The sequence below is a fragment of the Hordeum vulgare genome, chromosome 6H, assembly GCF_904849725.1.
Source record: "Hordeum vulgare subsp. vulgare chromosome 6H, MorexV3_pseudomolecules_assembly, whole genome shotgun sequence".
NCBI classification, from domain to species: Eukaryota; Viridiplantae; Streptophyta; class Magnoliopsida; order Poales; family Poaceae; genus Hordeum; species Hordeum vulgare.
Genome location: NC_058523.1, coordinates 544,354,276 through 544,379,110, shown reverse-complemented (window position 1 = coordinate 544,379,110; position 24,835 = coordinate 544,354,276). Strand labels below are relative to the sequence as shown.

At 43.8% G+C, this 24,835-nt stretch overlaps 1 protein-coding gene and 1 long non-coding RNA gene across 2 annotated transcripts; one reads left to right on the top strand and one right to left on the bottom strand.

The window, feature by feature from the left end:
- Positions 1–3,860: 3,860 nt before the first annotated feature.
- LOC123401077 lies at positions 3,861–4,575 on the top strand. Its single transcript, XR_006611025.1, has 2 exons — positions 3,861–4,069; positions 4,185–4,575. It is a non-coding gene; the product is annotated as an uncharacterized LOC123401077 (long non-coding RNA).
- Positions 4,576–5,031: 456 nt separating this feature from the next.
- On the bottom strand, positions 5,032–10,781 carry LOC123401076 (betaine aldehyde dehydrogenase 2). The gene is made up of 15 exons (XM_045094793.1): positions 10,600–10,781; positions 10,362–10,504; positions 9,606–9,686; positions 9,375–9,520; positions 8,659–8,751; positions 8,457–8,580; positions 8,303–8,368; positions 8,070–8,136; positions 6,921–6,997; positions 6,439–6,552; positions 5,996–6,073; positions 5,761–5,912; positions 5,581–5,641; positions 5,335–5,441; positions 5,032–5,265 (listed from the first exon to the last, which is right to left on the bottom strand). The coding sequence occupies exons 1-15, from the start codon at positions 10,712–10,714 to the stop codon at positions 5,178–5,180; spliced, it is 1,512 nt and encodes a 503-aa protein (XP_044950728.1). The 5' UTR covers positions 10,715–10,781; the 3' UTR covers positions 5,032–5,177.
- Between the last annotated feature and the right edge of the window lie 14,054 nt (positions 10,782–24,835).

Sequence of the window (24,835 nt, the reverse complement as noted above, 5' to 3'; positions counted from 1 at the left end):
GATTATATCTCGTGTGGTCAGATTTCTCCCCCTGTTGCTCTCATTTTGAGGACAAGAGTGGTTTATCAGGTACCTCCACTCTTTCTGACACTTTACTGCAGGAATATAAAATTGAGTGACACCTTTGTCATCAGTAAATGTATGTGGCAGATTTGCAATGAGTTGCAAATGTGTGATTCTAAACTTCTTGTTCAAATTCTTGGAGTACGTGGATATAGGGACTGAATGTGAATAACATTTCTAATTTATTTCTTGGCATTCTTTGTGGTACTTATCTCCCCTTAATGCCATATATGTCCTTATTGCTGATGCAATCATCATACGGGCTATGAATAATTTTGATTGACGAATAAATTGTTATTCCTTACATAGATCCCTAATTTTCTGTGAGACCCCATTGATGTATGCTCGAGTGGTGATATCGGTATGTAACCGAATTATCGCAGATAGGAAATACTTTGTTGATTTCCACGTAATTACTACAAGGGGAAAGTAGTAAGCTATGCAGTCGGTATGATTTATATCATACTTACGGTGTGTAATGCCGTATTTGTCTAGCATGAGGCTAGTTAATTATGATTTTATAAATTTTATCATATTATTAATTTCACTATCTTTGATAAGATATTTAACTAAACCATTCTGGGTATGTACATAAAGTATTATGTATAATCAGGCATTGCTTGTGAAATGAGTTCAACGAAGTTGCCCATTCGAATGGATTTATCCCTTGTTTAGGATAACTTGCTCTTACTTTGAGAATTTGAGCAATTAATTTACTTATATCATTCATGGTTTGTGTGACAAGAGACACACTTGAAAATCATTTTATAAATGTTTCCATGAGTACCATGAAGTATCTATATAATACCACATAATGGTTGAGTAATCCACATATCTTCTGAATGTGTTCAAGGAAGAATGAGTGGCTCATTTAGAATTGTAAGGTGAGAGAGCCTTAAAACTTATTTCCCATATGGCACATGTGGTGCACATAAATCTGATGATTTGAGAAATTTTGTAACTTGTTAAGTTGTGACCAATAGAATTGTCCATAATTTTCTAATCAACCCCAAACCAGGATTGTAAGGATTATAACCAAATATTTTGTAAGATTTAGAAAATTATTTTGTACGCAACCAAACTAAGTATGAATTGATCCATACATTGAAAATTTATCAATCATGATGTCCAAGAAATAGGATATTGGACATTATACTACATGTAGTAGTCCAACTATAGGCTAATGTTATTTTGAGAATAATTAGGATATTACATGAGGTCACCCATATTACAGGAAAAAAATTTAATTATGCAGACATATCATAGGCATAAAGGAATTGATCATTCTTTTATTACACTATATTTTTGGTTCTCCTTCTGATGAAGATTTGAGAACAATCGTTTACGAGAATGTTTTCTAGTTGTATGTTTGCAATTTCTCAAATATCCCAATGAACTTATCAGCCTTTTGAATAAATTTGTGATGTGGTTTGACCATATGTTTGAGGGTTTGGTAATCATATGTACGATATTTATATAACCACACATTTGACAAACTTGAGAGTAGTCTTTGTAATCGTTTGAAAATGATCAATTACCAATTAAAAGGTAATTATGTCATTGGTTGTCTGTATCCTCCACTTTACTTTGAATTCCTCATGGTTCTATTCTGTGACCACTAACTTGCATAGTATTCTCAATGCTAGCAAAAATTTGAAGCACCCGTTGGGTCAATATGATGATTTTAAGAAATAACATGTTTCTTTACCACGAAAATGGTAATACCATCATAAGGAGATGTAAAGTGTATCAAGGGCTTTTCAACCCGATCTCCATATGAAAATGTGAGATCATGAGATCTCAACTTCAAGTTGATTTTATAATTACCAAAATTGTAAGTTGCGATAGACTTGAGGTCTTGAAAAGTTATTGGGTGATCATTCCAAATGTGCTCACGGCTGCATGTTTCTCTTAAGGGAAATATTCAAGGTGAATAAATATTCATCCATTATGTACTTAGTTTGATAACTAAGTGAAGTTGGTGATTTATAAAATGCATATGTCCATATTAACTATTAAGATAATAGCCACGACACATTTTCCCAAGGTGGAGTTATAGTGGCAACAATGCCACATGTGGATATAATGACTGATGTCATGAATCATCTTAAAATAAATACTCCCACCAAATCATGCATTTGGTGTATTTGGAAATGTCAGCCATGTGTTACTTGAAAATTCTAATGCATTTATTTAATTTACTGCTAGGAGCAAGTGGCATCTATGAATAAATGATTTGTTTGAGAACAATCATGGCCAAGGTGATCCCTGGTGAACTTGTGTGTATCCTTCAATACAACACATGTGATGAAATTATTGATAATGTTTTGGACTTCATTCTTGAGGAAGTGTGTGACTTTAGAGTCACTGCCAAAACATATAGACTTGCATGCTTAACATTGGTTAGTCACTATGAAAGTATAACCACGATGTGATGTGGACCTTGCGAAAGTGTTGAGACACTCAATAATTGTCATAAATTATGGGATCCATCTTTACGGATGGACCTCGACACTATAATTAGAAGTAGTGACATAGGCTCCATTGCCATATATTTGACCAATGTAATAGAAGGTAATCATACGTATATGAAATATTTTCCTAGTTTCTTATTACATATTGAGGGCAAAGTGTGCAAGAACAATATTTACTATGAGAGTAAAATATTTTAGTGAACAACAACAATAAATGCTTCGGAGGAGCAAATATTAGCACGGTTGATGCCTTATAGCCACATGTTACCTCTGTGGGTAAACCAGAGATAATTAATTTACCTACAGTAAATTTAAGACCATCATGGTTGATGTTGTAATGAATTTAGTAAAATTAATGGGTATTTGAAGAAGTTATCTTTAAATCATTAATGTGAATCTCAAATTGCTAAATATGACACCTTGAAGATAATCTCCAAAATGAAGTAGATCCCGCACCACTAGGGAGTATAATTTGATGAAGTCAGTAGACTCACTCGTAATGCCTTGTGCCATGACTTAGTAAAATGTGTGGGAGAGCACTTTGTAAAACAATCATAATGTCGAAACGACAAAATGTAGGCATTATCAATAGTGGTGATAATCTGCAAAGCAGTAGATCTACACACTACTTGTGATCCCAAAACATCAATTTGAAAAACAACACTTAGAATTTTGCATATCAATTCTTGCTTGTATCAAGCCAAAGGCTCAATTAAGATGAATTGATTTTTATTTGCAAGAAAATAAAAATCTCAGTTGCAAATCTCAGTTGAAAATTAAATGAGATGATCTTATATCAAGTTGCAAGATAATTCAGCAAAATGAATTAATATTTCGTGAGAAAAAAATTATTCTCAATCGCAATGAGATTGTTTTGCGAGATTTTTTTTTCAATCGCAAATCAATATTGTTGTGCGAGAAAATTTAATTTCAATCGCAAAACAACATCATTGTACTATAAGATATGTTATAGGGATTGCTAAAAAGCAAACGCATTGAACATGCCGCATATTTTCTTTCTGGAGTGTTAAAACTCAACAGAAAAGAAACTGAAAATGCAAAATTCCAAAGAGCGAGATGGCTCGATTGTAAAATAAAGTCAAGCATATAGCTAAACTGCAAAGATTCGCAAGCTTGAGGATCGAATCAGAATTTTGGACCGATTTAGCATTAAAATAAAGTCGAAGGACTAAATAGAGGAACGACTGAAAGGATAAGATGCCCTTTCTTCCTCCTGTGGCCATCCTGTAACCGTCGCATGCGAGCGCGACTGGGCGGCTGCGGCCATGGCGCAGTCGGGCGCGTGCGGCGGCAGGGCGGCCGGGCGCGTGCGACGGCCGGGCGGCGCGGGGCGAGCCACGGTCTGGAGCGGCAACGCGTGGATGAGTCGGGCATCCCGTCTTCCTCCTGTGTAGAAGAACCACCATGGAGGCCGGAGTTGGATGCCACGCCGTTGGGGAGCCCGAGCGTTGTCGGGTGCTGGCGAGTGCACTGACTCGGTTCAGTTATCCAGTCCGTGTCGACTTCCAATTGTATGCCGTCATTTGCCTGATTAAGGATGCTATTTACAACTTCATGGTTGTCTCATTGATTCCCGTCGTTTGACTTCATGGTTCGCCTGATTCAGGATGCTATTTACAATTTCAGGATTACTCTTCACATGTGCGGAGAAAAGCGTTGGGACGGGCGCTGTCGGCATAGACGGAGCCCGTGCGGTCAGGCAGGGCGACCCTAGTCTGCAACGCCAAGCTCCATGGCGTTGCAGCCTGCATAGAAGCGCCAAAGTGCATGGCGTTTTTCGTGCGGTCTGCAACGCCGCAGTAGACAGACGTCTGTATTTAGAGCAGAAACGTGAGAGTAGACTGGCGTTTTTATATACACCAACAACGCCACGGGTTCTGACGTTTCTAAAAGGATTAGATCGTGAAATACTTTCAGATCGAGTTTATTCTGTGCATTTTTTTTCGTCTTGTGGGTCAAAACAGTGAAAAAAACCTTGATATTATTGGTTCCACATGACTTCTTGATGTGATAGTAATTCGTCTGAGCCAGGCACATTCTCGTGGGGCTTCGTATAAAGCAACTATCTCTATGAGGGCATGCTTACATGACCGCCAAGAAATTGAAGTTCTAGTCGTAAAACAATTAACGATCAGCCCATCATAGTCAAGTTTTGGTTTCTCTCGTAAAGATAGTTTTGACGCAAAACAACGGGTTCAAGTTGGGGGATGCATTACATCAGGCCTAGTGCAATTCGTCTCTGAAATTCCCATGCTCAAGTTGTAAGCCTAAGCAGAGCCAGGTTTTTACCAACTCTTTTATCTCAAACTCCGTCTTTAAGGTAAGACCTAGCTTCCTTTACATCCTCAATTTGCGTAGCCGATGATAACATTCACATCATCGATATAGATAGCATTGATATAGACTGGGGAATTGTTGGAGATACTCCAAACACCTTAATTTTGCAAAATAAATCCTCGTCACACACCCTATGTCCACAAAACCCATGCCATTTATTTTGCAAGAAAGGTCCAGTAGTAGTCCATGGCAAATTACATTTATTCTCACCACTACAAAGGCCAACGCACAGATTTATCCTGATGGAACAGATACAGGTCCTCGAAACAGCTCAATTGCATCCTAGTTAGCCGGAGCCTTGTACCACCCCCACGGCGCATCAGATGTGTACTCCGTCACCTGCTTGATGCTCAGGTAGTTATCAATGCCCCTGCAAAATAAAAGGCGCGGGCGTTACAACATGCCTGTAGAAACGTCAGGGAACACGATCTCGGCTCACCCTTCTCCGAGCTCTCGCCCAAAGCCGCTGCGCTTGTTCCCGCCCCACGGAGCTTGGCAGAAGCAAGGCTGCGAGCAGTTCACCCAGATGCATCCCGCTTCGATCTCCTGTAGTTGGAATTGCCATTAGACACTTGTTAGCAGAACAGTCCCAAGAGCGATTTGCAACACTACTCAAGTAACACCAACTTGGAGTAGCAGATAAAGCTATCAACGTTATAACAAAGCATGTTAGACTCCTCCATACCTCAGCTAATCTCTGGCATCGCTCACGGTCACCGGAAATCACGGCACCAGCCAGACCATAACTGTCAAAAGGGGACAAGTTATCGGAGTAAGCTCACAAGCGATAGGCTGACATATATGATGCGTACTGCCAAAGCAGCAAGGACATAAATGCTCTATTGAAACCGAATAAGTAGCTCACTGAGTATCGTTGGCCAGTTCGATGGCTTCCTCTTCGGTAGAAAATTCCTTCACACACAGGACTGGACCAAAGACTTCCTCCCTCCAAATCTCCATTGATGTGTTGATGTCAGTGATGATTGTGGGTTCAATGAAGAAACCTTTCTCCAGATGCTGCAAAAACACAAAACGTTAGCTCTATTCTAGTAGCACATGAGTGCCTGTACATGTACAAAAATCTGTGAACTGGGAATTACCTTGGGCCTGACACCCCCAGTGAGAATGGTCGCACCTTCAGTTTTAGCATTCGCTACAAACTTCTTGATCTTCTCATACTGAAACCGGGCAACACCACAAGTAAGAGTACTAAAAGAAATGAGTCTAAGCAATGGGTAATATGCAGACACAAAGAATATTTGTAAATCTGGATGGTCATGGATTGATCATGATGTTTAATTTTCTCAGTCACTGTCATGGGGCTATGACAGAAACATGAATTCTTGCAATGAAAAAGATAAAAAGTAAATCCAAAGAACATTTGTAATAACTAGCAAGAACAAGAGAGGCTGCAACTGGTAACTCAAAGGAGCAAACTATATTACTATAAATAAACTAAAAGAGAACGTACATCCAGCAAAAAGACAAACGGGACCTCCCTTGTTTTCTCTCCCTGAATTTATATAAAGTTAACATGTATTACCTGTCCTTCACTAACAACTGGCCCAAGCCTGCAACCCTCCTCGAGCGGGTCTGACACCTTGATATTTTTGGACCATGCAACCATCCTGTCAACGAATTCTTTAGCGATATTTTTCTGCAAAAAATTTGATGTCAGGAGTGCAAAGCCGACTGCCATATGTTTAAGAACAATAAATTAATAAATAAGGTATATAGCTTCCAGAGGAACATTTTGAAAATTGCTCCCAATTGCCAGCCATACAGTACAGCGATCCAGAAAAATGAGCTAAAACATGTACTTTAAACAACGGGTAGTTAACATATTGCTAAGAAAAGCATACTGTACACAATGCAATTACATATGTCATGTGAACTGACAGTGGTGTATCATACAATAATCATAAATGAGAAGTTGATGACCGATCTGAGCTATCTCTGAATCCCATCAAACATGTAGAGTACTTCATTAACATAATAGTTAAAGTTGCAGCATTCAATACTTACATGGATAAGAAGACGAGATGTCGCACTGCAAATCTGACCATTGGTCCAAAAGCACCCAAATAGAGTCCACTCAACAGCTGTTTAAATAGAAGGATCAACAATCGAATCTAACTAAAGGTCGCAAAAGGTACCCCCTCCGTCCCAAAATTCTTGTCTTAAATTTTTCTAGATATGCATGTATCTAAATACTAAAACGTGACTAGATACATTCATATATAGACAAATCCAAGACAATAATTTCGGGACAGAGGGAGTACTTAACAGAATCATATTATTCACTCAAAATGTATGCTTCAACTAACTTGAGTGAATCACTGTCTAGAAACATTTAGATCGTAAAGGTTTCCAGCGCTAAAGCACACTACTCATGTTTTTATAATCAGTTCAAAATAAGTGCCTTGCTTGTCACCAAAAATTAGTGATGAAATAATTTCCGGTATGTTTGGGCGTCAAGCAAGAAAACCCCTAGACCAGCCCAGCAAGGTTGGGCGTTTAGGAACAACCATAATTACTCTTTGGCGGCAATGTAGCCTAGGAAAGTTTCAAAAGTAGCTGTGTGAGCCAAATCCGCTTGCACTTTTGGGCAAGAATCGCACGCAAGAACAGCTCTTTGGTAATTCGTATGGATCTCTGAGGGTGGCGGCAATGTAGCCTAGGAAAGTTTCAAAAGTAGCTGTGTGATCCAAATCCGCTTGCACTTTTGGGCAAGAATCGCACACAAGAACAGCTCTTTGGTAACTCATATGGATCTCTGAGGGGGCTTCCCCACAAAACATAACTATCCTCCAAAAGCTAGGATTAGTCAGATTAAACCAAATAGCTAGCCAAGGCTAGCACAACAAAGCCGGGATAAGTTACTTGGGCTATAGCCCAGCTTAGCTAAGAACTAAATGTATCCTTCGTTTCATTATTCAGCTTGCATGTACCCTCCATAAAAAATTACGCCAGTTTGAACAAGCAGAAAGTCTGGTGAAATATAGACATCATTATTATCGTTTTACAGGTTAATAATCCTAAGTTCTAACAATCATTTATCATGACAAGCCCCAGACACCAAATAAAGGCTTTGGGATGGGTAACACCATGCTCTATTAAGTGATTCCACACATGACATTTCGAATTGGATAAGTCTCAGCATGCAGCATGTACCTTTGTCAATGTCGACATCATCAAATACTACAATAGGACTTTTGCCACCAAGCTCCAATGTAACAGGCTGTCAAGAAAAGATGCAACACAAAAGGTGAGAATGGTCTGCTATCAGGAGGGCGCTCGAAGTATCTTGGTAAATATTCTAAAAATCTAAAGGAGGAAAAACAACAGATGCTTGGTGATAAATTACTATACAAAGATTTTTAAAAACAGAGACATGTGGAACAAACCTTGACTGTAGGAGCTGCAGCAACCATAATCTTTTGACCGGTTGCATAGCTCCCGGTAAATGCAACCTAAAAGTTCAAATAAGCCATATATTGTGAGGAATATACTCCATAGACATTGATGGATCACAAGAAGATAGAGGACAAATATATGTACCTTGTCGACGTCAGGGTGTGATGACAAAGGAGCACCAGCTTCATTACCTAGTCCAGTCACAATGTTTAAGACACCTGATGGAAGACCGACCTCTTTACACACATCACCAAGCTCTAAGCAAGTCCTGGTAATTAAAAAAACATAGAGATATTTCAATTCCCATTGCTTATAAAATGGAAAGGTGGACAAATGTTAAACTTACACGGAAGCTAATTCAGATGGTTTCAGTACAGCTGTACAACCAGCTGCCAGAGCAGGGGCTACCTTCCATACAGCCATCAGGAGAGGATAGTTCCTGTAGCAAAATGTGTCAAACAAAGAACGTCAAGACCAAATAATTTAATTTTATATCATAAAACAATATAGAAAAGAAAATACAGCTAAAACCACAAAGTTGAATGTAATCAATAACCAATTACTGGATCAACTGTTCTCATTCAGCAGTAAGCCAGTAAGACTCTAAATAATGAGATCTACGTAATTAGATTAAGTGAGCAGGGCTGACAACAGATTACCAGTGCCAGTAAGGAAAAGAAATATTTGGATGAGGAGAAAACACAGGGTTGAGGGTTGTATCGATCCATAACAAGTTTAGTAACACTAGCCAAAACTTCCGCATGCACACACACAGACAAATGGAATTGTCACAGCCGAGTGAGTTTGAAAACTCAATAATACTTACAAATCCGGAGAACATGAGCACAATATGCGGACAAGGAAAGAGAGAAAAAGTGTACTAAAGCAGCAACAAGTAGTATGGATCGGAGGGAGTATCAAATTACTTGCATTGTGATGGCTAAGCCTAATAGTCGTCGACGCCAATTTAAAGCTCCTTTACTATATGAAGGATTTGCGGTAGCATGCTTCAACCATATATAGAGATACAAGCAGGACAGGAGGGGTATGGGAAATACATACCATGGTGTGATTAGAGCAACTACACCAATAGGTTCCTTCTTAAGATGGCATTTAAAATTCTCCGGGAGAGCAACTGCAGCATTTTGCCTTTTGTCCAAGGCTTCAGCATGACCTGCGAAGAACTCAAAGCAGCCGGCAACATCGTCCTGATAAGAAAAACATCGTGCACATCAGTACATCATGTGTACAAAAATACAGTGCATGCAGACATCCAAAAGGCGGATCGCATACCATGTCCCATGCCGCTTCATCAAGAGGCTTCCCGCAATCAAGTGCCTCTAGCCTAGCCAGATCAGATTTCCTCTCAATCATCTGAAGGAGAAGGAAATCAGATGCATCAAAAACTGACAATACATGATGTGAAAAAATACCAGGTTTTACAAATTTAAGATCAAAAGCAGATTTAATTACGTTTACTCATCTAAGTATAAAAAGGCTATCATCCATATAGAAAGCAGGTCTTATAGAAGACTAAACAGGGCACATATTTCCTCCATGCGGTTCTTAATTGCTATTTTTTGAATCACTTTCTGGGGTACATACACAGAGTGTACTAGTGCGGCACACCATAACAGTAACTTTGTGATTCATAAACCGATACAGTGCCAGCCACGTGTGCCAAAAGAAGAGGCCCTGAACAAAAGCTAGCGGCTGTTGATGGAGAAGACAGATCCGGTTTTTGCTATTCAGCACTATCATTCATGTTGCTACTTTGCCAATTTGTTGTAGTATTTGAAATTAGACTGAGCTTGGTACTACCATTCATGTGCGCCTTGGTGGTTCGCTCACAGTACTACGTAGTAATCAGAAAACACACATGAAAGGGAAGGGAAGCTGCAGAGGAGGACCGCTGACGGATCTAGCGTGCATCTGGCACCCATAAGAAGTAAGTAAAATAGTACTAGTAGTGAGAAGTTGACTGATTGACCGATTGAGTTAGCACCATCAATGCACACACACACACACGCAGAGAGACTATTGAGGTACCTTGGCGGCGATTGCGCGGAGGTACTTGGCCCGGACGGCGCCGGGGGCGCGGGACCAGTCGCGGCCGCGGTTCCTCTTGAGGGCGGCCCGCGCGGCCGCCACCGCGGCGTCCACGTCCTCCGAGGTGCCCGCCGGGATCTCGCCTGCGCAGGCTTAGCCCGTCAGCCAGCGCCCGAAATCGAACGGAAAGCGGACGAAGAGACAGAGAGAGAGAGAGACGGGTGGGTCGGGTACGGACCGATGGAGACCTCGGTGGTCGGGTTGATGACGGGGAGGCGGCGGCCGAGCGCGGGCGCGCGCCACTCGCCGTCGATGAAGAGCTGCCGCTGCGGGATCTTGGCCGGCGCGACCATCGCGGCGGGCGGGGAGTGAGCTTGCGTGGTGGTTGTTGGTGGAGGTGGAGGTGGAGAGCGCGCTATCCCCTCCCCGTTCCGTTCCGCTCCGTTATTTGTAGACGGAGGATGACGCGGCGTTCGCGGCGCCGTTATCATTTTTGGGTCCACGTCACCGTGGCGCCCGTTGCTTTCTGTTGTGGAACCAGCCGTCGTCTCGGATCATGATCAGGGCCCTCGATGATCTGCACGTCACAGGTGCTTGGTTGGTGGAGCGGCGCTATCCCACCCATACGTCCAAAAGACGTGACGACAAATTAATTATGTCACGGCGAATATGTATGATGATTGTCGTGTCGGATCGGATGGACGATGACGTGAAACCATGCCATGCCGTCCATGGTCCGTACGCGTGGCGGAAGGCGGAAGCAGACGCGCGCCATTCTCTGTTGACGTCGGACCTTGCTCCTCTACCAAACAATTATCAAAACTGTGACAAATCAAACTGATGGATACCATTGTCGATGGTTACAGGGAGTATATATATCTCGTGGAGAGACGCGAAGATCGGAGGGAGATGTGTCGGTTTCAGGGAGTCGGGAGAGAGAGACGTCCGTGCGGGAGGAACCGCTCGAACGGTTGGGCAAGGGGAGATTTTCCCCTAATTTACATAATTAGTTTTAACACTTCTACTAGTCTACGCTTGACCATGTGGAGTCATCTTCATGATTGTCCGGGAAGCTTTTATCATCTCAAAACTCTTCTTCAAAAGTTCTTCATAAAAACTTTGATGAGAACCTGAAACATAAACTTCACAAAAATAGCATAATGTGATGTTATTGAACAATGATATCTCAAGAAGAGACTCCCCCTGTTGCCTGCAAGTCTCTAAGTCGTCGCATACCAATTCCATGAACATATTTTTGAAATGTTGAGTTTGGTAGAGACTTAGTAAGTAAATCAGCAAGGTTGTCGCATGATTTAACTTGCAGAATGCTTATTTCCCCGCTTTTCTGAAGATTGTGAGGGAAAAACCATTTAGGAGAAATATGCTTAGTAATATTGCTCTTGATGTATCATGTTTGCTTCTGTGCAACACAGGCCGCATTATCCTCATAGATAATGGTGGGTGATTCCATTGAACCAATTCCATATGACTGTTGTATGTGGTTTATCATTCTGCGAAGCCATACACATTCACATGATGCTTCAAATAATGAAATTATTTCAGAATGATTGGTAGATGTAGCCACTAGAGTCTGTTTTGAAGACTTCCATGATATAGTTGTACCACCATGTAGGAACACAAAGCCGGTCTGAGATCTGGCATTATGGGGATCGGACAAATAACCGGCATCTGCATACCCAATCATATCAGAGTCTAGATTTTGCTGGAACTGGAAAAATAGGCCAAGATCCTTTGTGCCTTGGAGATATCGAAAGATATTCTTTACTCCAGACCAATGTCGTTTGGTGGGAGCTGCGCTGTGTCTAGCAGGTAGATTCACTGCAAATGCAAATCAGGTCTTGTGCAATTTGCAATATACATAAGCGCTCCAACAGCAGTGAGATATGGAACTTCAGGTCCCAACACCTCTTCTCCATCATCCCTCGGTCTGAACGGATCTTTCTCTACGTCTAGAGATCGAACCACCATAGGAGTTTTAGATGGATAGGATTTGTCCATATTGAATTTCTCCAATATTTTCTGGATATAGGCAGCTTGGTGTACCATGATTCCTGAGGGAAGGTTCTCAAGTTGAATACCTAAGCAAAATTTGGTTTTACCCAAATCCTTCATCTCAAATTCCATCTTTAGGTGATTGCGTGCTTCATCAATGTCTGGTGCACTGCCGATGATGTTGAGATATCAACATACACAGAGATGATGCAAAATCATGTAGAGGACTTCTTGATGAAGATACATGGGCAATCATCACTATTGGAGTAACCTTTCTGAAGAAGGAACTCACTTAGTCGGTTGTACCACATCCGTCCCGACTGTTTTAAGCCATACAATGACTTATTCAACTTTACATAATACATGTTGCGTTTTGTACTGTTATTCGGGACAGAGATTCCATCAGGAACCTTCATATATATGTCCGAATCTAGTGACCCGTAAAGATATGCGGTCACGGCGTCCATCAACTGCATGGATAGACGATTTTGTACTGCCATAGATATAAGATATCGGAAAGTGGTTCCACTCATTACTGGAGAGTATGTCTCATTGAAATCAATGTCGGGTTTCTGCGTAAAACCTTGTGCTACGAGCCTTGCTTTATATCTCACCACCTCATTGTTCTCATTCCGTTTCCGGAGGAAAACCCATTTGAATCCCACAGGGAAAACATTGGGAGGTGTAGGTATTGCTTCACTGAAAACCTTACTTTTGTTAAGCGAGTCAATTTCTGCTTGGATTGCATCCTTCCATTTAGGCCAGTTGGAGCGCCTTTGGCACTCGACGATAGACCTTGGATCATGATCAGTGATAAGGGTATCTGCAATCTTTTCAGCAAAATATATGTCGACAGCCGTAGTCTTGCGGTCAAATGATTCTCCAGAATCAACATAGTTGATGGAAATTTCTTGCACCCCTAGAGGCTCTTCGTGATTTCCCAATACGATTGAGTCTGGGTGTTCCGATGCTCCGGCTAGTTTGTGCACACTGGAGCTGGGTTGTGAAGGTTGCCCTTCCACTGGGTGTGAACTACCTATCAGGTGTTTGTCAACGTTGAGTTGACCTGCATTTACTGACTCCGAGGATTTTCTCCTCGATTTCCTTTGCTGCTTGCTAGAAGCTAGCTCCAGGTCAGAAGCCATACTACTCCCCCTCTTTTTAGGAACAGGGAGTTGAGTGGTTTTTATTGGTACCTTCACTCCTTCTAGCGCGTTTCTGGCCGGATTTAAGGATTTTGTAACACCTTTTAGATCAGTAAATGAATCTGGCAGATTATTTGCAAGATGTTGCAAATTAATGATCTTCCGAACTTGAAGTTCGGTCTCATGGGTACGTGGATCAGAGGATGAAATGGCATGAGCATTTCAATCGATTTCCGGGCATTCTTTCTGGTACTTGAAATCTCCCCCTAATGCCGGAAAATGTTCCTCATTAAATATGCAATCAGCGTGACGGGCTGTGAACAGATCCCCAGTTAGGGGTTCCAGGTACTTGATAATCGATGGCGATTTGTACCCCACATAGATCCCCAACTTTCTGTGTGGGCCCATAGATGTTCGCTGTGGTGGTGAGATCGGGATGTATGCAGCACATCCGAACTTACGCAGATGGGAAATGCTTGGAGGATTTCCACGTACCAATTCCAGAGGGGAAGAACTATGATATGCAGTTGGCCTCAATTGTATCAAGTCAGCAGCGTGTAAAACTACATGACCCCAACAAGAGGTTGGCAAGTTGCAATTCGTCAACAAAGGTCTTGCAATGAGTTTAATCCTCTTAATTAATGCTTCAGCCAAACCATTTTGTGTATGGACATATGGAACAGAGTGCTGAACTTCAATCCCCAAAGCCATGCAATAATCATTGAAAGCACGTGAGGAGAATTCTGCAGCGTTGTCCATGCAAATTGTCTTAATTCGACTTTCAGGATAATGGGCTTGCAACTTAATGACTTGCCACATTATCTTGGCAAATGCATGGTTCCGTGTGGATAAAAGACACACATGTGACCATCGTATAGATGCGTCAATGAGAACCATGAAATACCTGAAAGGTCCAGATAATGGTTGAATGGGACCACAAATGTCTCCTTGAATACGTTCAAGGAACTGAAGTGGTTCAGCTTGAATTTTGAGATGCGAGGGTCTCAAAATTAGCTTTCCCGTGGCACAAGATGTGCACACAAAATCAGAAGATTGAGAAAATTTTGACTCGAGCAAATTATGACCAATGGAATTGCTAGTAATTTTTCTCATCATCCCGATTCCGGGATGGCCCAGACGATCATGTCAGGTTTGGAATGCGTCAACATTCTGAAAAATTACTTTGTATGCAACATATTCCACGGGTTTGATGTACGTATAGTACAAACGAGACGATAGAGAAGGAATTTCTCATGTACCTTTTTGCCATATCCGTGATTTTTAGTAAAGAGTAGATACTCCTCTTTGTTGTCTTGGGTTTCAATATGAAAACCATTCTTACGGATATCTTGATAACTGATCAGGGTACGTGAAGAATCAGGATACAATAAAGCATCCTCGATTGTCACTTGTGTACCACCTGGGAGGGTGAATATGGCACGTCTAGTACCAACAATCGTTGTATCGCATCCAACGATAGTTAGAATATCTCCATTCATCTTTTTCAGAGTTTAGAAATATTTCATCTCCCTCAGTATGGAGTTTGTGGTACCACTGTCCACAAGGCATAATTCCTCTTCCATCGGATTGTCCCCATAGAAAAACTATATAAAAACGAAAGAATTTTCAATAAGAAAACCTTATGTTAATACATATGATACAATCTTTATTATATCAAATGTGCTGATACAATACAATATAAAGACAACAACAAACTTATGTTCTTATTGCAATCATCACAAATGGACATAGTTAAGTAGATCACTAAGGAGGTCGAGGGACTAGTCAAAGTTTGAGGTGTACTCAAGTAACATGGCCTCCGTTTCAGCAGGGTCCTCAAGTGGATAAGGAATCATGGCGTTGCTCGGTCCAGGAAGAATATCTTGTGAATCACCAGCTCCATTTGCGCTATGCGGATGTAGGTTGAAGTTAGCTTCAAGCCTTTTCCCTTGAGGTGCTTTGCGTCCCTGAGATTGCTGGTACAGCATGAACAGATGCTTGGGCATTGAGCACTTCTCAGTAGAATGCGAGTAGCATCCACACTTGTTGCTAAGTTTAGATTTATCGAACTTTGGCTTTGCAGTGCCTTTGCCCTTGCCCATGTTTCTGAATTTTATGTTCCCATTGCGCTTGTGCTTATGCTCAGAATTGGAACGCTTACCTCGAAAGGTACCATTAAACTTCTGTCTATTCGCGACTTTTAGATGAACTTCATGTAAAGGTTGTGCCCCAACTGGGCGCTGAGAGCCATTCTTAGCGAGTAGCTCATCATGTTTTTCAGCCTGAAGTAACATGTGAATAAGCTCGGAATAGATAGTATAGTTACGAGCACGATATTGCTGTTGGAGGATCCTATCTGAAGGGAGCATAGTAGATAAAGTTTTCTCTATCTTCTCCCCCTCAGTAGGTTCCTTCTCACAAAAGCGCAGTATGGAACATATCTTATGAACATCATGATTGTACTCACCAATGGACTTGAAATCCTAAAGACGGAGATGAGTCCAGTCATGGAGTGCTTCTGGCAGGACTACTGCCTTCTGCTGTTCATACCTCGTTTTGAGGGCCAGAAACAGAGTACTAGGATATTCCTCATGTAAATACTCAGACTTGAGATCTGGATGAATATGGTGCCTTATGATGTATAAGGCAACATAATTCTGTTGTTCTGTCAGCGGCGTGGCTCCAACCGGGAGAGGAGTCTCAGGAGGCTGGATTGCACGCGCAATCCCACGGGACGCAAGACTAATCTTGATGTCCATAGCCCATGTAGGATAGTTGTGGCCATTGAGGGCAAGCTCCTCAAACTCTTTGGCAGTCATCTTTGCCTATATGGAGAACCAGAGATAATTAATTTACGGGTGGTAAATTAAAAACCATCATGGTTGTGTAATAAGAATGCAAAAAATTGATACTCAAGTGAAAACTTGAAAAAAAAATCTCAACCTCAATTGTGTGAACATACACATTGAAGATCACTTAGATCTCACAATAAATAGGCTACATTAATTGCTATTACCTTGTGTATGCTACAATTTAAATATAAGGAATGCATGATGGAGGTAATCGTTTGTCATGTGACAAAACGTAGGCCTCGCAGTAAGAGGAGATAGTCTGCAGATGAGCAGTAGATCTCAACTCATTACCTTGTGGTTCCAAATATAATGAGGGAGAAAGATTCAAAAATTTGCAAGTTTGATATGCGAGAGAAGATGATCTCAATCGCAAGCACATGTTCAAGAGAACTGAATATGTGGCAAACACATAGAACATGTCATTCTTCCTAGATGAAATCCAGTACTTTATTTATATGCAATCCATTACATAATATAAACACACCTACTAATAATTACACAAGTCCTAACATAGAATAAATCTAAAATAGGACTAAAATGTAAGTAGTTGTCAAACTAAGTACTAAACAATACTAAACATAGTCTAAAATTGCATAAATACAATAATTAGTACTAATGTTAAGAAAACAGAGAAAAAACAGTTTGGCCGGCCCATGGAGCCGCTGCACCGCACAGGGGAGTTGGCAGCCGCCTTGGGCGCCTGGGCCTAGGCCTGCCCGGCCTTTGGCCGGCCCACTCGCCACCGCACCACATAAGGGACAGGGGGAGAGGGTGGATCGGATAAGGGTCGGAATATTCGAACCCCGCACCACCACCTCTGCTCGATCCCCACTATCACACATCGGCGCCGGCGGGGAGGAGTGGCCGCCGCATCCCCTTGCGACTCCGGTGGTCACCAGCGCAGCCCCACCGAGCTCTCCTCGTCCGAAGAAGATCCGATGAAGACGGCGTCTGAGCGTGCAACCTCTAGCGCGGCGCTGGAGAGTCTGAGGCTCGCCGGGGCCCACGAGCCGGCGCGGCGGCCGGGACGGCGGTCGATGGCGGCGACGACGCGCCCGAAGAGTCGGCCGAAACGCCTCTCCGCGCGGCTGCTCGAGCCCGCGGTCGTTTCCAGCGGTGGCGAGGCGCTGGTGTCCGCACCATCCATCCGCACTCTGAGGCGGACGACGCGAGAGGCGCCGGTGGGTGCAGAGACGAAGCCGAGCGCGGCCTCCTCGTCCACCATGACCCGCATCGGGACAGGCGCATAGCCAGGGGGGCCACGGCTCGGGCCAACTTCTTCGCCGGCGGGAGTCGGCGTCGAGGGCGCAAGCCACATGGCCGGTGGAGGAGGGGGTGGAAGAGGGGACCCGGGAGAGGGGGCTGCTGCGGCGCCGTGCACCATGGGGGCGCTCGGACCTGCCACAAGCCATGGGTCAAGCCCCCTATTCACCGACGGCACACGTGCAGCAGCGCCGAAACCGTGTCCGTGGGCGCGTCGAGCACCAGGAGCGGCGTGTCCGTCGACGCCGTGGCCGCGTCCAGCGGCGCGGTGACCACCACGGGCGAAGCGGCGGACGGCATGCATCCTCCGACTGAAGCGCCGGAGTCCGGAAACACCATGACCGCGACGATGGTAGCGACGACCATCCGCACGAATCAGGCGGAGAAAGAAGGAAACAAGGCCAGGCATCTCACCGACAAGTTTCGATCTCTTCTTCTCTCTATGTTCTTCCGCTCGTTGGTCGAGTTCTATGTGCTGATAACGTGTGACAAATCAAACTGGTCGATACCATTGTCGATGGTTACACGGAGTATATATATCTCCTGGAGAGACGCGACGATCGGAGGGAGATGTGTCGGTTCCAGGGAGTCGGGAGAGAGAGACGTCCGTGCGGGAGGAACCGCTCGAACGGTTGGGCAAGGGGAGATTTTCCCCTAATTTACATAATTAGTTTTAACAAAAACATCAAGCATGTACATCAATAATATCCCAATCATTGTTTCTTTTAACTTTCAATCTATTTATCTCCAATCATAGTAGTACAATGTGTTTTTTTGAAAAAAAAGAGAAAGTACTACAATGTGTTGAGTATATTTATTAGGGGAACGCTACCCGTCCGCCGAATGATTTTTAAAAATTATCCGTCACCTAGCTAGTCGTCGGATGCCGATCTAACGCCCCGCATCCCCGCTGCATTGTCAGTAGTTATTTTGTGAAACGACGCTCGAGTTACGGAAACTTCCGCTTTGTTGCAAGAAATAAACTTTGGATCCATTAATTCGTGAAACAACGGTCGAGTTTCAGAAACAATTTGCTTGTTGCTGATTTTTTTTTTCTTCGTCTTTCTGTAACATAGGTATTTTTACGGAAGAATTTTTTGCAACAACGGTCGAGTTTCATGAATTTTTGCAACGAAAGTCACGTTGCAGCCGGGATCCATGCTCAACGAAGAGTCGAGCGCGCGAGCAGGGATGCATCTATAGTGAGGCAGAGAAGCTCCCCGGCGGCGGGAGCTCGCCGGCGTCCGCGTCGCGCACCTCCTCGTTCGCCGCGCGAGGTGGGGATCCGGCGATCCGGCGAGGTGGGGATCCGGCGAGGGGCTGGATCTCGTCGGCGAGGTGGGGATCCGGCGAGCTGGCGAGGACCGACGGCGGCGGCGGTTTGCCGGACTCTGATAGGCTCGTCCCCGGTAGCAGAGGAGCCATGACGAGGAACCTAGAGTGCTCCAGCTTCAGCCCCCGTTCCTGAAACAATGCTCCAGTTTCTGAAACAACGAGCCAGTTTTGGAAAATGGTTCGTGATCGAGGCGAGATCTAACGGACGAGCGGGCGGCGGATGGATCAACCGGATCAGCCGGTGGGATGTAATATTTTCCCTATTTATTATTAGGAAATATGAGATAGGTTGAGATTTGTCATACCTTGTCTTGTACTTCAAGTCGGTCATTTTTACTCCAATATATATCATATATGTTCATGAGGCTCAAGCAATACAACAGTTATTCCACCAATCCCTCTTTTCCTTCTAACATGGTATCTGCCGCAAGTTCCTAGACCTACCCGCCGCACGTCGCTTCCGCCCCGGGACCGTCGTCAGGGGCCGTGCCGCCCGTACCTAGTGTTCGTCCATCGATCGTGTTGACCGGCTGTCCTAGAGAGTCTTTTTCTTGATCTCTTGATCCAGCCCATAAATAAATCCCGCTTGAAGACTAACTCTCAGATTTCTCCCCCTTTGTCATCAAGTGACAAAAAGGGACGAAGCTGAGGACTAACGCCCATGAAGAATTTCACTTATGTGTTGTGGAAGAGGCGCGAGCAGTCTTTGAGTCAGACTTCCTTGTTGGGCATTTTGCAATATCCTCGGGTTCTTCATCCGAATCGACAATGCGGAATGAAGAAAATGAGCTGTCCACCAAGTCAGAAACTGGAATAGACTTTCAAAGGACGTGGATGTCGCCTAGAGGGGAGGTGAACAGGCGCTTTAAAATAATTATGGTTTAGTCTTGAACAAATGCGGAATAGAACTAACGTTTAATTTGTCAAGCACAAAACCTAAAACAACTAGGCTCACCTATGTGCACCAACAACTTATGCTAAGCAAGATAAATAACTAAGTGATAGCAAGATATATGACAATAAACATTTGGCTATCACAAAGTAAAGTGCATAAGAAAAGGGTTCGGGTAAGAGATAACCGAGGCACGCGGAGACGATGATGTATCCCGAAGTTCACACTCTTGCGGATGCTAATCTCCGTTGGAGCGGTGTGGAGGCACAATGCTACCCAAGATGCCACTAAGGCAACCGTAATCTCCTCACACCCTCGCACAATGCAAGATGTCGTGATTCCACGAAGGAACCCTTGAGGACGGTCACCAAACCCGTACAAATGGCAACCCTTGTGGCGGTCACCGGTACCCATACAAATTGCTTGGGGCAATCTCCACAACCTAATTGGAGACCCCAACACTTGCCCGGAGCTTTACACCACAATGACTGAGCTCCGAGACACCACCAAGCTTCTAGGACGCCAAAGCATCCACGAAGAACAATCTCTAGGGTACTAAGTACCAAAGGGTAATAAGCTTCTCAACTTCTCACTTCCACGTATCACCGTGGAGAACTCAAACCGATGCAACTAATGCAATGGCAAGAACACACGAAGTGGTCAAGTCCCACACACTCAAATCCCTCCACAACAACAAAAGTTATGAAGAAATATAAGAGGAAGAACAAGGAGCCCACAAAGAACTTCAAGATCTAGATCCAAGGGGTTTCCCTCACATAGAGGAGAAAGTGATTGGTGGAGATGTGGATCTAGATCTCCTCTCTCTCTTTCCTCAAGAACTAGCAAGAATCATTGGAGGGATTGAGAGTTAGAAAGCTCTAAGAAGGTCAACAATGAGGGAAGAACACGAGCTCAATGGATAGATTCGTTCAAGGGGGAAGAAGACCCCCTTTATATAGTGGGGAAGGAATCAGACCGTTACCCCCACTTACAGCCCGCGCACAACGGTACTACCGCTGGCGAGGCGCGGTACTACCGCGGCCCCTAGCGGTACTACCGCTAGGCCACGGTAGTAAATATATTACTGTCGGGCCTACCACCGCTTTGAAAAGTATTCGCAAAAAGTCTGACGAAGTACAATCTCTCAGAGAGAGGTACTACCGTCCCGAAGCGGTACTACCGCCCACCCGGAGCGGTACTACCGCTTGGCACAAGCGGTACTACCGCTCGCCACTGAAACAACCATAACTTTCGCATACGAGCTCCGAATCGAGCAAACCCAAGCTTGTTGGATTCAGGACGACAAGAGCTATCCAAATAGCGAAAACTCCAATGATATATAGATGTGAGACCTCTATGAATGAAGAACCGACAAAAACTCCAACATAAAAAACATCATAGTAGATGCATATGGACTCCATTTTCGATGAACTCGAGCTTGTCATGAAGATGACCATAAGCTCTAAAACTCACAAAGAGAAACACCAAACAAGAACCAAGAAGTATGATGCAAGGATGCAAATGGTTTGAGCTCTCAATGAACGATACGATCGAGCTACTCACTTGAGATCCCCCCTTGACAGTACGACAATCTATCCTAAAACAGAAAACCTATCAAGGGCAAACCTATACCTTGCACCTCGTCCTCTTGAGCTAGATGACGATGATCTTGGCTTCCTCAAGATGGACCACCTTCTTGATTGCGTTGGCTTGATGAAGACTAGTTGATTGCTCCCCCATACACAACATAGGTGAGCCGTTCTTCAGCATATCTTCACAAGTCCGTTGCCACCAAATGGACGGCAAGCTTCAAGCATGATATCTTCGTGTTGATCCACTTGAAGTTGCACACCGCAATCTTGACGACGATCACCACTTGACGTCATCCTTCATGGGTTGTATGAGATCTTCCTCTGGACACAAGCCCATGGAAACACACCTAACCCCACATAGAACTCCCACGAAGACCATGGGTTAGTACACAAACACGTAATGGACAATGCTTACCATACCATGGGACCACTTGATCCCTCTCGGTACATCTCGTACGCTTTGTGTGTTGATCGTCTTGATTTACTCTTTGTATGACGATCTTGATCAACCTTGTGTCTCTATGACCATTCTTTGGATAATACCTTGAATACCACCTTGGTCATCATATAAACTTCTTGAACCCAACAGATGGACTTCAAGAAGTGCCTATGGACAAATCCTATAAATAAAACTTAAGGCAACCATTAGTCCATAGGAATTGTCATCAATTACCAAAACCACATATGGAGAAATATGCTCTAACAGACTTGAATTTCTTCTTAGGTGGCCATGACCAGTTAAAATCGTGAGAGAATTCCAATTCTTCAAGTTCCCGAGGAGTCTTCACGTGAGACACTATGGCCCAAGTGCGATCAAATACCTCATGAAGATAATAGTGATTTTTTTCACAACATTTTGAGTCTCATTGAGGGTTTTCACAATGGAGACAAACTGGCGTTTTACCCACTTGTGATTGTGATCGACTTTTTGGTGAAGACTGAGGAGAAGCTCTGTGTTAGTCATCACCCTTGGGACAGTTGGGCTTGAAGGTTCTTGAGTGGCAGTGTCATCATATGAGGAATAAGAGTCAGCCTTGCGAAATTGACCATCCAGGGGCCGATTTCCTTCATCAATCACTGACTTGCTGAAAGGACCACGATGACGCCTGGAGGGGGGGGGGGTGAATAGGCTATTTAAAAACTTCTTCGGATTTGGCTTAAACCTAATGCGGAAATGAACTAAGAGGATACTTTTCAAGCACATATCCTAAATGCAATAGGCACCGCAACGTGCACCAACAACACGATCTACCAAGATGGACACAACACGGTTACTAACAAGCACAAGTAAGTTACACAAACTTACTTGAGCTATATCACACGACGAGTAGGTGAACGACACAAGATACTAGATCACACTATAGCACACGATATATCAAAAGCTACAAGTGTGAACGTGTGGATACAGAGGGTATGCTTGAACTATTAATCGTGTACAAAGAAATAGCCAACACAATATAATGAGCACAAACAATACGCAATGTATGTATGCTCAAGTAACACAAGTAAACCACAAGTAAGGAGTTAGGGTTAAGGACAACCAGGGTCACTGAGACACAGATGTATCCCGATGTTCACTTCCTTGGAGGGAAGCCAATCACTGTTACAGAGGTGGATGTTACCACGAAGGCACACCAACGCCACGAAGGCTCACCCTATTCTCCCTTTGAGATAACACCACGAAGGCGTTTTTCAACCACTAGTGGTAAGCCTTTGAGGTGGCTTCCAAACCCTCACAAACTTTTCCGGGGGTAATCACACGGATTGATTCCTCTTCGAAGAACTCCTACCGCCTAGGAGTCTCCAACCTCCAAGAGTAACAAGATCACGGGAAAAGCTCAAAACTTGCTCAAATCTCAAATAGCTTGGGTTGAGAGGAGGAGAGGGAGACGATCTATCTTTTGATTGGAACAACTCTCAAAAGGGGCTAACAAATGCTCTTGGGATCTAAGATTTTGTGTGAGCAAATGTGTGTGAGGTAGAAAAGTGTTCTTATGAAGATATGGCTGTGTTGGACTCCCTCTCACGAAGTGGGAGGGAGGTATATATAGTGGGGAGACTAAAGTAACCGTTGGGGTCACTTAAGTCTCACAGTGGTCGGACGTCCGACGGTTTCCGGACGTCCGACACGCGTCGGACGACCGAAGGAGTGTTCATATCAGTTGGCCACTATGTAGTCGAACAGGGACCGGACGTCCGAAGAGAGGGTCGGATGTCCGAGAGTTCAGCTCTGTTCAAGGGCACCGGATTTCCGAAAGCGGTCGGACGTCCGGCTGTCGGACGACAGGGGGAGGCCGGAAGTCTGAGGTATTTGACTCTGGTGCAAGGTTCCGGATTTCCAAAGTGGTCAGGCGTCCGGCCCTCGGACGTCCGGAGGGAGCCGGATGTCCGAGACTTTGGCTCTGGTATAAGGTTCCGGATTTCCGAACTGGTCGGGCGTCCGGCCCTCAGACGTCCGGAGGATGTCGGATGTCCGAGGCATTGATTCTGTTTTGGGATCAAAGCAGAGCAGTGGAGATGTGGCATGAGCAGAAAAGTAGAGATGTAGTTTGAGCAAATTTATCACAATACCCAGTGATCCCCTCTTAATAGTGCGGGATCCCTAAAGACTCAAGAATCATAAAAAGAAGGGGTATCGATGATCTATACTTGCGTGTATACTTTTATTCGCTGATCATCACTCTGCACCACTAACGTCAAGGGAACTGATACCTTTGAGTTAGCCTTTCACTTGAGCTTGGTGTTGTTGTTCCTTCTTGACTCAAGTTGAAAGCAAGATTGTTGGAAATATGCCCTAGAGGCAATAATAATATGGTTATTATCATATTTCCTTGTTCATGATAATCGTCTATTGTTCATGCTATAATTGTATTAACGGGAAACAGTAATACATGTGTGAATAAATAGATTACAATGTGTCCCTAGCAAGCCTCTAGTTGGCTAGCTCGTTAGTCAATAGATGATCATGGTTTCCTGATCATGGGCATTAGATGTCATTGATAACGGGATCACATCATTAGGAGAATGATGTGATGGACAAGACCCAATCCTAAGCCTAGCACTAGATCGTATTGTTCGTATGCTAATGCTTTTCTAATGTCAAGTATCTTTTCCTTCGACCGTGAGATTGTGCAACTCCCGGATACCGTAAGAGTGCTTTGGGTGTATCAAACGTCACAACGTAACTGGGTGACTATAAAGGTGCACTACGGGTACCTCCGAAAGTGTCTGTTGGGTTGTGACGAATCGAGATCGGGATTTGTCACTCCGTGTGACGGAGAGGTATCTCTGGGCCCACTCGGTAGAACATCATCATGAGCTCAATGTGACTAAGGAGTTAGTCACATGATGACGTGCTACGGAACGAGTAAAGAGACTTACC